At 38.2% G+C, this 13351-nt stretch overlaps 1 protein-coding gene across 1 annotated transcript in view; it reads left to right on the top strand.

Moving 5' to 3' along the window:
- NRAP (nebulin related anchoring protein) overlaps positions 1-13351 on the top strand; it is a 47038-nt gene that overhangs the window by 3361 nt on the left and 30326 nt on the right. The window contains exons 4-14 of the mRNA XM_058028953.1: positions 101-205; positions 730-834; positions 1504-1611; positions 2487-2591; positions 3143-3250; positions 4230-4334; positions 7164-7268; positions 8997-9113; positions 10481-10585; positions 11527-11634; positions 12338-12442. Of these exons, the coding sequence (XP_057884936.1) occupies positions 101-205; positions 730-834; positions 1504-1611; positions 2487-2591; positions 3143-3250; positions 4230-4334; positions 7164-7268; positions 8997-9113; positions 10481-10585; positions 11527-11634; positions 12338-12442 (1176 nt within the window). The remainder of the gene's footprint in view (positions 1-100; positions 206-729; positions 835-1503; positions 1612-2486; positions 2592-3142; positions 3251-4229; positions 4335-7163; positions 7269-8996; positions 9114-10480; positions 10586-11526; positions 11635-12337; positions 12443-13351) is intronic.

Genomic DNA, 13351 nt, shown 5'->3' with positions numbered 1-13351 from the left:
ATGCAATCATCACCTTGCCTCTCTTATTCTTCTCCAAAGGGGGTGAGTGTTAGTATGCACTAAGAAACTACTAAAACAAGTCATTATCTTTTCTTTTTAGATAAAATATCGCGAAGAGAGTGAACAAATCAAATCAGTCTTTCAGTGGGATGTAAGGTCCAGAGAAATTGAAAGTGTCTATAAAGCCCAACAATTGGCTACCCAGGTAAGAAATATCCCTCCAGTCTCCCAGCCAGCAGCCTGAAGGACACCAAGGATTGGCCCTGATTGTCAGGGGTTTAACTATGGCATTTCAATGCTAAAAAAAAAAATAGCCTTTGCTTTTCATTTGGCTTTTCAAGACAAAATAGCTCAACTATAGCTTAGGATAGAATAATCAGAAGGTGGGGAAGGAAGAGTGTCTGTAGTCAGCTGTTGGGGCTGCTGCATGTACAGCCACAGTCTGTGTGTCTTCTCTCTACTGGCACTGGAGCTTCACAGCAGGAGATCTGATTCCCAGGGGGTGTTATTTGAGTTTCACTCCAGGATCCTGGATCCTGTCATCTTGATGTCAGTTCTTGCTGTACAAGTTCTGCCTTGGCACTCTGAAGGGATGTGGAATGTAGGCCTTGTGCCGCACAATTTCACTTCCACTGCTCTGTGTGCTTCCTTTTTTTTTCCTGTTTGATCATCTGTTTGAGTGCCAAAACCAGAGTGAAGATAGGTAGTTACTTAGTTCCTGTTTTGTAGAATGCTTACTATGCTGCCTATGAGGAGGGAAAATCGTGGTACCCAGGAACAATCCCAGATCCTGAGATGGTCAAGATAACACAGGCACAGAAGGCTCTGTCTGGTGTAAGTGGACTGATGTTTGGCTTTATTTTCATGGTCTATCCTATTCTGAAGACTTAAAAATACATGAAAGTCAGTCTTTGGTAAGAAGTCACCTCCAGGCTTTTCAGGAGGGGTATCTGGAGGGTCTGTCTGTCAAGATGTTGCCAAAGGAGGGACTGACGTGTTTATTTCTGTCAATAACAATACTTAGCCATGTAAGGAATTAAGGTCACATAACAGTTCTATTGCCATCACACATGTATATATTTATATAACTCAGAAACACTTCAGCTGCTGACCAAACTGAGGTGATCTGATCTAGGAGGCAGTGCTCTTTCTCTCGCTAGAGCAGGACTCATGATGAAAAATGTGTTGCATTTTCCACAGACCAGACTTTTCACTGACTGAATTTCCATGACTGATGAAAATCACTTCTAAATTATGACTGTGTCCATACAATGGGCTAGTGACCTAATCAGCATAGGCAGTTAACAGTGGATAATTGATACAAATGAGAAATGTTTTCTGTTGTGTGTAGGAAGTAGCTGTAACTAACAACTTACAAAGTGGAAGTTCTTTAATTTGTTTTCTTTTAAATAAAGTGATATATACCTTTAGGAAGCAGGCAGGAGAAGAAGAATTGTAAAAACTACAGTGGATTCTTCTCTAATAAACAAATTCATCTTCCAGTTTCAATATACAGAAGAGTTTGAGCCACGAAGAGGCAAAGGCAGCTTCCCTGCTATGATCACTCCAGGTTACCAGGTTGCCAAGAGAGCCAGCCAGCTAAGCAGTGATGTAAGTCACAAGGGTTTTTAATTATATTTTACACTTCTGAATTTGGAGAGTCCTGGGTTCAGGCCATTCACTTGAGTTGTTAGATTCGGTGGTGAATATTTGTTATACTGTTACAAAGTGAGAAAATGGTAACGATGCAGAAAACAAGGTTAATAAAGTACTTGGCCTGGGAGTACAATCATATAAAATAAGTGACAATGTAGATATTTCCTGGAAAATGTAGCAACTTTTGCATAATTTATCACAATCTGAAAAAGATTGTGACTTGCGCTGAAATGTTCATTTAATTCATTACCTTTAGGGCTGTATTCATCAAATTATTTACATTTGACATTTTTCATTTTATTATTTGAAATTAAGTTGGACTCGATGATCTTTAAGGTCTCTTCCAACCTAGTCATTCTGTGAATTCTGTGAAAGCAAACAGCTGTAAGATTGAAATTAATTCACATAAAAGCTACTTTAAATTTATGCACAGAAAATTGCTTGTTTATTTGAGAACTATTCACATGAAAATATAAGTAAAAATAAATCTCATAACAATGGTTTTATAGTATTGTTTTGTGCAGATAATATCTACATATCCCAAGATCATTGCAGTATGATCTTGGGACATTAATGACTATTCTCATGGTATTTCAATCAAATGTGTGGCTCACATACATCAAGTGAAAATTTGAACACCTGAGTCCATTTCTGTCTGGTTTTGGTATTCACTTTAAGGAAATTGGACCTTAAATATATGGATAGCTTGACTGTGGAGAGTGAGGAGTGTCATGACTGCTGTTGCTCATTTTCTCTTGAAGCGTTCTGATAGGAAATGTACTTTTGCTGCTTATTTGGTGTAATATGGATATATATGTTTTCCTCTTCAGGTGGAATATAAGCGTGGACATGAGGAGAGAGTTTCAAAGTTCACCTCTGTTGTAGACACTCCAGATATACTTCATGCAAAGGCTGGAGCACACCTTGCAAGTGATGTAAGTTAAACAAAATAGATTGATCTGGTTTAGGCTCTGCAAGTGGTTCCTAGGGTATTTATAAATTACTTGCAAATATGAACACAAAGAAAATTTTTAAATTAATATTTTAAAGGCAGACTCATTTTACCATTAAGCATTTAATACTTTCAGTTGCAAAGACCACATTCAATTTGAGGCCATTTTAGGCTGTCAGAACAGAAGCTGGGCCACCAGTCTGGTCCATACCCAGCAACTGGCTGCCATGAAAATTAAAGAAAGAAGCTGCCTGACTCTAATATAAATAGAGAAGGTGTCTTGCAGAGACTTTAAGTATTTTCTTTAAATGAATCTCTTCATCCTACACCCTGACCAAGACAAAGGGGCCTTGCAGAAGATGTGTGATTGTGTACTTAAAGACCAAATTGCAAAGATTCAGACTTCATGGTTCATCTTCCTTTTGGCAGGTGACAGCCATGGAGCACCTGACTTTGCAACTTTAAGGATTGATTAGGTGTGCAATCAAGACATATTTGCTCTAATTGCTCCTGAACTGTCTTGATTTTTTACAGTTGAAATACACAGAAGACTTTGAAGAACGGAAGGGGAAAGGCAGCTTTCCTGCTATGATCACTCCAGCTTATCAAATAGCCAAGAGAGCAAATGAATTAGCCAGTGATGTAAGTGTCCAAAGAAAAGTCTCTTTTGAGAAAGAAAATATTAAACTGTCACACAAATTTTGAATTAAAACATTTGCTGGCAGAAATTCCATGAGCATGGCATACTGATCTTCACTGGCTTTATTTCCTTTCCAAACATAACAAAACCACAACACCCCTGAACTCTTTAATAAGCACCATAAGAAGATATCAGTGTTCCTTCAAAATGTACAGTTAATTGTGCTTTGTTATTGGAAACTAAAAGAAAAGCTCTTTTTGTTGGAGAAGGTATCATATGGAAGAACATATAACTCAAAGGAAGTGAACATTGTTAACATGTAAAACATTGTTAAGAGTCATTGAGGAAAATAAGAGATCCATAATTTTGAAGGTAAAAGCAACTGACTCTAAAACAATTACATGTTTTTATTTGCCTTTGATCTGTGGAAAACCCTTCACTTTTGTCAGCAAACACACATGGTGATTAAAGGGCAGCATCAGGTTACAGGCATTATTTGGACTTTAGTAAATGTAGAGCAAATCTTGGTCTAAACTTGAAGGTTGATTGCCTAAAATTCCCTTTATCACCAGGGATAAAGCATCTTCAGAAACAAACTCATTTACTGATGGGGTTCAGGTGACCCTGTGGTAGAAAAGTGCTTTGTGGTAACCATGAATTTGCATTACAATCAGTTCTATTTTTTTAAACTGCTGGAGCATCAGGGATTAGCCACTGTCAAGCAGGTGGTGCTGAACACATTGACCCAATGGTCTGGGTTGAAATGGCAAGTCCTGTGTTCCTAGTGCATTATTAATGCACCACTAGTTCTGTTTTTATACCTTCAAGTGGCATATTTGACTTGTGCAGGTTGGTGGCAATGGGAATTTTGACAATCCTTTATTGACAACATGTGCGTGCCATTGGTTGTAATTTATTGTGCAGCATCTGTGAACCAGAATAAACTCACCTGGATTATTCATTTCCTTTTTCTCCTTTTAGGTGAAGTATCATCAAAGATATGAAAAAGAGATCAAGGGAAAAGCCAGCCACACAGCTGGAACAGATGTTGCTGTTGCAAGAGAAAATGCAGATCAGTATGGACAGGTATGGAACATCCAAGGGATAGTCATGCTGGTGTTGATCATTTCTGCAGCTGGTTGCTCAAGGCTTCAGAAACTGGTGGCACCTCTTTTCAATTTGTTTTCCTGTGTGAGAAAACAAAGTTTCAAGGGAAAGGATGGTGTACAAACAGTACTGTGCTCCTAAAATGTAATGTATCTGTAACTGGCACCTGAAGATGTGACTGCAAGGTGGCTGCACTGCCACTGCATGACCCTTATGGTAGGGCCATTGCTAAAAACTGACCTTGGCAAATTTTATCTGTGTGCATTTATCTGTGTGCACTCTGCATTTCTGTTGGGGTGTTGTTATGTATCACACTGAAATGTGCTTACTCGAGGAAATATTCCCATTCCATGAATAAGGAAATTCAGTCAGGAGAAAAGCTAAAGGGTTGTGAAACGGTAGAAAGCTGGCAGACAGTTAGGTGCCTTTTCTCTGTGGGTATTTTCACAAACCTTAGGAGCTTTGCAGCTCTAAATATGTGTGAACAGCACTGAATCTCTTAGATACACAATCTCTTAGATTTCACCTCCTCTACAAAAGAGGAATTATAAACCTGACAAGCTGCAGCTCTGTATTTGTGGAACCAGATAGGCTTTAGTTCTGATTTGCTCGGTGGCATTCGTTTTGCTTATGTTTCATTTTTAAGGGAATACAATTGGTTTTGTGGTTGCCCAAAATGCACCCAAATTCCAATTAGACTGGGGGAATAGCACAGCTATATAGAACTGAATGCAGCTAAATGGAATTTGAAAGGAATTGAATAGTGGTGTTTATGTATAAAGAAAACTATATGGTTAATCTCAGGGGTTTTTGTTCTGCTCCTCAGTAGGTCCATACACTTTGGAGAAATGAAGGAATAGGGGGTGTATTTTCCTAAAACCTTTGGTATTTTACATTTCTTCACTTCTTCAGTTGAAATTTACATTTAGTATTCTGTGGAAAGCAAACCATCCTTGAAGAATATGAGTTTAGTGTTGTAGCAGTGGAGCCTTCAATTACTTCTGCCTTTTGAACTGCTACAAGTTTTAATAGGAATAAACAAATAAAATGAATTTGAAAAAGCACTAATTACATTTCCAAGCATTAGAATGATTCTGTTTTAGAATTAATTTAAGTTTTCTTTCTTTGAAATGTCTTTGAAACTTCAGTCATGGACTTCAAATTCGATTTGAGTTTTAATCTTTATAGATTGGATACTGATATTGTTAGTAAAATAACACAGAGTCACTGAAATTAATGGAATTTTCTGAGTAAATTGTGACTTAACATGGGTAAAGATATTAGATTTCTGATATTAGATTAGAACTGTTGAGATCATTAACAATGAATTGAGTGTGCATCAGACAGATAGAGATAGATATATGTATATATGTACATGCATATTTATATATATAACATGAGACACTTTAAGGAATCTTACTGTAAAATTCTTGTGCTGAACATATTTTTGTTCATGTTTAAAAACCTTAAGAGTGGCTAAAATAGGTGAATATATGAATAGTCTGAATATATGCACAATGTTAGAAATTATATTAAAATGTATTTAAGAAAGTTAGAAGCGAAAGACAGGTTGGTCTGGAGAATTCAAACTCATTAATGGTATTTTAAGAAGCTAACTCAGCTGATTATTCCACTATATTTTTTCTTTTCAGTGCCTGTTTATAGAATAATTTAATGCCATTGTAACTATTGTTCACCAATGTGCATCATAATGTCCACAAACTTGTGGTGTGACCTATTTTAAAGCATTGATGGTGCCCCAAATGACCTACAATGGATGGTTTTGCACTGAGAACACACAAAAGAGATATCCCAGATATTTGTAGCCATTCCTATCTGTGCTTTCCATGGCATTCTTGGCATGCATCTATTCATGGCACATTCTATTTTCACTCAAACTGCCTCTTTACTACAAAAGATTTACAAAATATTGCAGAGAAGACACATTACACTTTATCTCACTTGTTTGTATTCTTGTTTGTACTCCAGGTTCTCCCCAGATCTTGCCATAGAAGGCTTTGAGATTATTATTGTCCATTACATTAAAAAAAAAATTCCCCAGTATTTTGCAGTTAAACTATCTAAATGGCTTTCAAATTGTCAGATATTTACACATAAACTTATCTATAGATGAGTTTAAGGGTGATACTTCCACAACAATTGGGTTTTTTTAATCAGACAAATGGAATTTTTGATTTTGTTCACTAAGGAGTTTGGCATTCTGATATCTAGGTATCTCTGTCTCACTTATTTATCCCTCTTCAAAATACATCACAGCACTAGTGAACTATTATTTTTGGTCAATTATGATGTGAAAAATGACCATGGAAAGATCAAACAGCTCCTGTAACACCACAAAGAAAGGCTGATCCTATGTTAAACTTGTTAACTTTAAGCCATTAAAGTGTAAAGTGTAAAGTTTAAAGTTAGCCTGGCTAACCAAGCCATTAGCTATTTTTATAAAATTCCAGGAAAACATGTATTGACAAACAGAGAGTCAAGCAGATATCATCTCTGTGGGAAATGAGGTGAGAGCAGAATGGTGTGTGTCATTGTACACTTGAATGCTATCTTTACCACAGCTAATAGCTACCTAAATTTCTCTTGGAATGATGCACAGGTAGCTTCAGAGGCATAGGTATTTTAACAGGTCAAGTTATTCTTATATTTGGTCATTTTTCATTAAAAAAAAAAAAAAGGTCATTGAAGCTGTGAACCTTCCTACTAACAAGGACTGTGGGGCTTTGTAAAATAACCCATGGCTCCACCTGCTCATGTGTGATGTGTAAACATCTGAATTTTCTTCAGGGATATATGGATGAGTTTGAGGAACGCAGAGGGAAAGGAAGCTTTCCTGCTATGATCACTCCAGCTTATCAAAATGCCAAGAAAGCAAATGAATTGGCAAGTGATGTAAGTATGAAACCTGAATCAATACAATTCATAAACAATTAAAAACAGCAGTTTGTCAGAGCAGTGCCTGGGAGGAGGATGCTAAAATTGCACTTGAGAAGTAAACAAAAGTGACATTTTGCTGCATTGCTGGGAACTGGATGGCTCAGGGGATTAATAATATCCATTAATAGAAGGGGGCACAGCTCCAACTTGCATGAGGGAGGAGATGCATGTAGCAACTAATGGGGATCCCTACTGTTAGGTTAACCCTCCTGGCAAATCTGCACCTGTATTATTAATGAAACCTTCAACTGCCTTAATCATCCTGTGGACTACTGTGGTATTCCCAGTAGTGAATAAATGGAGGATGAATGAACTGTACTGGTTTTGATATTTTGATGTATCATGCCTCCAGCACAAAGCAAGTCATATGGAGGAAAAGAAGCAGAGAGTGTGACACTGTCACTTCACAAAAGTGAGCTTATTTCTGGGATGTGATTTTTGGTTTTGGGTGGCAAACTGAAGAGTTGGCAAAGAGGTGGTGGTGTGTGATTCCTGCATCCAGCCCATCAGCCTCAGCCCTATTTGGGAGGACCATTTCTGGCAGAGACAAAACAATGGGTCAGTCTGTAGGTCAGTACCCTGTGGCTGCTCTGAAGGGCTCCTGTGAGTGACAACTTCTGTAGTGTGGGCACCTGTCCCCGCTGGGGCTGCCTGGGCTGATGAGCTCAGTCTGTCTTGTGGGCAGAGAGCAGATGGTGGAGCCTTTCAGCTTGTGTTAGAGTGGGCTAGACACGAGCAGTAAACTGGAGTGAAAGGATCAGTCGTGTTCTGTTACCTGAGCTAATCACTGGGAGAATATAAAACACCAAAAATCCTCTGTGACCAATCCCAGTTTGGGGACAAACTCAGTGATCCCCTGTTTAAACATGGAATATTTAACCTTTCCAGATAAAGTTTGATAGGTTTTGAAAATGCTAATGGTCAGTAGTTTCCTCATTAATTTATAATACATGGAGTGAAGAGGAGGATTGCTTCATGGAAGTAACATTTGCACACTACAGTGCTTAGCAACTTTCCTTGTAGTTTTAAAGCCTGAGGAAATGTGTGCAGACTTGGAAAATAAAAAAACCCAAACCACTTTGCATGTCAGTTCATGTGAAATAATTTATAAAAGGTCAACTACTACCTCTCTTCATCCATCCAAGTCCAATTTATGTCAAAAACTTGATGTCTAAATTTAATTTAGAATTCCCTTATTTCAATCTTGATTTTGTAGAGAAATATAATTCCCTTAAACACATTGAAAGTACAAAAAGATAGAGCTTTTAAAAAAAGCTGGTTGCTACAGAAGGAAAAGTTTGCAGACTGCTTGATGACTATCTGTAGTCCTCTGACTAAAATTAAGTACTGAGGATTAACTTCATTAATAGAAGAGCACAAAAGCTCCAGCCAAGATTCTGCTAGTAATCTCTTCAAGCTATGAACAACAACCACTGCTGTTCAGTCTATGTCAAAAATTTATGAAAAATGCTATCTAGTAAAATGTCTTGAGAGGGACTGTGCAGGGCTTTGGAGTCATATTTGGGTTATTCAAGGTAGTAAATACAGTGTTTCAGCATGGCAATTCCATTTACTTATCAAACCATACACGGGGAAGATATTATCCTGACTCATGAAGCCAGTCTAAATAGTAAGGATGAAAAGATGCACATCTATTTTATAATTCTCCCTACTTCTTTTCAGATAAAATACAAGAAAGATCTCTCCAAGATGAAAGGTGCGGCTCACTTTCACTCCCTAACAGCTGAAGACAACTTGGTCCTTAAACAAGCCCAAAGTGTTAACAAGCTTGTCAGTGAGGTAAGGGCTTGAATCGATCTCTTAACAAGTTTGGGAGCAGCTCATACAAACATCTGTGTTTGATGAGTAAGGAGTGCATGTTAAAAAAAATAAAGCTGTTGTTCTTCCTGCACTGTACATAAAAAAAGCCATCTGTGTGTAGCACAGCAACTGGAGAGAAAAGCTCAAGAACAGATCTTTAGGTGCAGCCTTCTGGCCCTTCCAATCATCTCTATGAAACTGTGGGAAATTAACCCCAGGAGAGTGATTTTAGTTCTGACCACGTCAAAAATTGAAAACTGAAAAAAACCCACCCCAAACCTGAATTGTGCTTTTAATATGATATTAATATATAAAGCTTTAGGATTAATTTGGTGTGTACCTTAGAGTGTCTCAGAGGATATTCTAATAATAAAAAAATAAGAACTTAGACAAAATTTAAACCATTCTGGTTATGCAGATTTCTGTTTTCTTCCATCCTGTGAAAGACTGCGAGTCACTGATAATTGATTCTTTTTCTGCTTGATAAGGGAAGATTGCAAGAGAATTCTCAGTAGATTCTGAATTATTAATTTATTTATAGTGTCATATCAGCTATAAAACTATTAATAAATGTGAGTTTCTAGAACTTCCCTATGGCACTTTAAAAACTTATACTCTTGAGATGTCAAAGTATGAAACCTTCAATAATGAAAAACCCCTGGAAGTAGGGCTGGAAGGGGCCTCCTGGGCCAATGATTCCTGGCTCCTGCTGCTTCAACACAGCACTGTATAATCCTCCTATTCCAATTTCTAGCCTACATTTATTCCTGTCCACTTTATTACCACTGTGTTTTGTGCTAGCGTTGCCCTTTAGTTTAAAAAGTTCTTCTCCCTGCATGGTTACTTTTCTGAGAGGTTTACAAATACATCGTTTTCTTCTCTCTGCCTTTGATTTCCTCAGCCAAGCAAGCTGAGTTCCTCTCATCTCTCAGTCTTTCACTGCAGCTGTTACAGGCTCAGTTCCTTAAACAGGAATGGCTGTATGAGTACAAAAGCTCTTGCTGAGGTCTTGCTGCAATTTGGTACATGGCACATTTGTACATGTTCATTTGCTGCATGCTCACCTCAGAATTTCTTTGTATATCATTGTTTTTGTTAATAGTTTCCCTCCTGCCACTGTCTTGTGTAGTTTGCAGAGGATGAAATTGCATTTCTTTTGCCTGTAAAATGAGAACTGAGTACATGAATATTCTCTTCACATTAATTTTCATCATATGCCATCTGAGGAACACCATGTGTCAAAATCTCTGAACAGTGGGTCTGCCTAATAAAAAGTGTGAGAAGGAACTTGATAGAGCAGATTAAGGTTTTACCATAGCTTCCCATTGTGCATTTTTGTCACTAAGGTGGAGTACAAGAAGGATCTTGAAAACAACAAAGGCTACAGTATGAACTACTGTGACACTCCACAATTCAAGAATACGAGCAAGATCTCAAAATTCACCAGTGATGTAAGTTTTCAGTACCTGGTGTGTGGCTTACTTGCCATAGTAGCTGCTGGAATCACAGGTCATCTGGGAGTGTGTGTTTCATATAAACGTGTGCTGGAAATGTGATTATAACTCATTTTAGACCGTTTTTGTACAACACTCATCCTAATGTGTCCTGATGTATAGCTGGGGCTCATTTCATTTAGGATTATGAAAAGAACTATTATGGTATTTGGAAGAAAAGTCACTTACCAGGTACTGCTGATCTAGAGAAGTAGCAGAGTTGTTTCTCTGGTCTGTCATAATTATTACTTATTTCACTGTGCATGCCCATTTCCTGACTGGACAGGTAGGCAGAAGATACTTCACCAGAGTGAAGTGCCAGAGAGGAACATAATTACTGTGTGAAAATTATCAGTGTTAATAGTTATACCTCTGATTTCTCATGAAATACAATTTAGTTTCATACTGCCTCTTACCATTCTCTAAAATCCCAGAGGAGTAAATATTTTGCCATACAGTTGAGGTGGCTGAATGATCAATTTTTCTTGTCAAATCCCCCACTCTGGGGTTGGTGAAAGATGCACCAAAACAACCAAATTTTGTTCATTTCTTAATGTACAAATATTGTCTCCCTGGGACTTTGTTCTAGCATTTGTTCCTAATGAAACACAGATGTATCTTCTTTATGTGGCATTTAGGTGATATGAAGAGCAAGTAAATGATATCTGGTAGTAAAAGAAACTCACTGAGAGTTTTAGCTTTTTTTTTTTCAAATACCAAGTCTGTTGTGGACTAATGAGTTCCTGTATTGGAGCAGCACTAGTAGACCAGAGCTGTAAAAATTGTCTCCCTGCTGTAAAATATGGAAACTCTTAAAAGCTGAAACTCTTCACTGGAAAAGCTGAATATATTTTCTCAGAGTATTTTTATCTTCTTTTTTTTTTTTTTTTCTGGTACAGCTTAAGTACAAAGAAACCTACCAGAATGAGATGAAAGGTCACTATGTGGGTGTTGGCATGGACAAGAGGATGCTCCATGCCATGAAGGTTGGCAGCTTGGCAAGCAATGTGAGTCCCTTTTAATCACACTTGTGCACTTGTGGCATCCCAGTCTTTCAGTTTTTCCAGAATTAAGTTGATAGAAAACTTTAGATCATACTGTACTGGGGGTCTGATGGACAGATGTGTTGAGAAGAGGGGAAATTCTGGAAACCCTTTTGCACTGTTTTATGGCTCACTGTGTGGAAGAAGTTAAAATAAGAAATTTCAGTGATCTGGCAACATACTGAGATCCTTCAGTTTTCTTTGACATCAGTAGGATGCTGAAGGTTGTTTGCCACCACCCCCAGGGTCAGACCTTTGCTGGAAAAAACAGTCTTTAATGAAGATTTCTGGATTCCAATTTAATTTACTGGGTTAGTCAAGAAGCTATTTCATTACATACCATTCCTTCAAGTACATTATTTACAAATCTGTAAGAAGCTTGAGAACTAAGCAGAAAGATAAAAGAGATGTGTCATAGGTGGAAGTTAAGTTAATGCTCCCACTGTTGGCATTGGATTAATTGAGAAGCTGAAAAAGAATCAATTAGTGGCTAAACTATGCAAATAATTTCATTTTCTTTGTCACTCATGACATTGAACTTACTTTGTTTCTTGCATTTAATATTAATATTATTGTTTCCCTTTTCCTCTTGACTGATAATTATTCAAACAAATGACAGCTGAAAAAAAAAAGAATTTTTGTTTTTTTTGTTCTCCTTGTGTTTCAGATAGCCTATAAGTCTGATTACAAACATGATGGTGTTGACTACAATTACCCAGCTACTCTCACTCCTTCATACCAGACAACAAGAAAGTTGGTCCCTTTGAAAGATGTAAATAATTTTATGTTTTAGTTTTTGGGTTTTTTTCCCCCTCCTGTGACTTGCATAGCTCATCATCTGTCTGTAGGAGAGATTGTGATAGATTGCATGTGTCAAATGATGATTTAATGACAGGAGCAAACACTGCTAACAAAGTTAAACCAAAAAAGTGCAGTGTCAGGAGGTCTCAGAGCAGTATAAAGTGCTGCCCTGTCCTGTTGCTGGGTCAGCTCAGCACAGATTGTGGAGTGATGTGAAATCTGTGACTTCTGCCCTATCCCAGCTCTGTGCTGCACAAGTCTCACCACCCTGGGGCAGCTTCAGCAGCAGCACCAAGCACTGAAAGCACAGGGACACTCAATTGTGAATCCATTGTGAATTCCCTGGGACTGCTGTTCCCCTTTGGAGGGGAATGGGTTGGTCACAGACCCTTCCAGCTCCTCAGAGAGGAGCCCCTGTGCCCCTGGCTGTGGGAAGGGAAGGGATGATACCCTCACTGCTCACAGGCATTAAAAGCTTGGCTGATCTCCTCTAGCGGCTCAGCCTGTGCCTCAGTCGGGAGCACAGACACCAGGCATTGCTTACAAGCTCAGCAGAGGAGAGCAGCAGCTCTGCAGGGCATTTCTGACTTCCTAAGGCAGGTACACCCTGTCTTTACACTGAAATTACAAAAATCCAGGAGCATTATGCCTCAGAGAGGTCATTAACATTATGTGAGATTTATCTGGCCATAAACACCTCTTCCCAGACAAGGATGGTGGCATGAAGAGCTAGAACTGGGAGCCCTGATGTTTTTGGGGAAGTGTTGGGTACACTTGGGTACTCTTAAGATGAACTCTTGCCTCTGTAGCATAAATTTCAGCTTTGCCTTTGTAAAAGCTGAAAACAGTAAAATTCAGTGTTTGATTGCTTACAGTGTGA

The sequence above is a fragment of the Melospiza georgiana genome, chromosome 8 (assembly GCF_028018845.1).
Source record: "Melospiza georgiana isolate bMelGeo1 chromosome 8, bMelGeo1.pri, whole genome shotgun sequence".
NCBI lineage: Eukaryota > Metazoa > Chordata > Aves > Passeriformes > Passerellidae > Melospiza > Melospiza georgiana.
The sequence above is the reverse complement of the archived record's forward strand: the minus strand, read 5'-3'. Positions and strand labels throughout refer to the sequence as shown.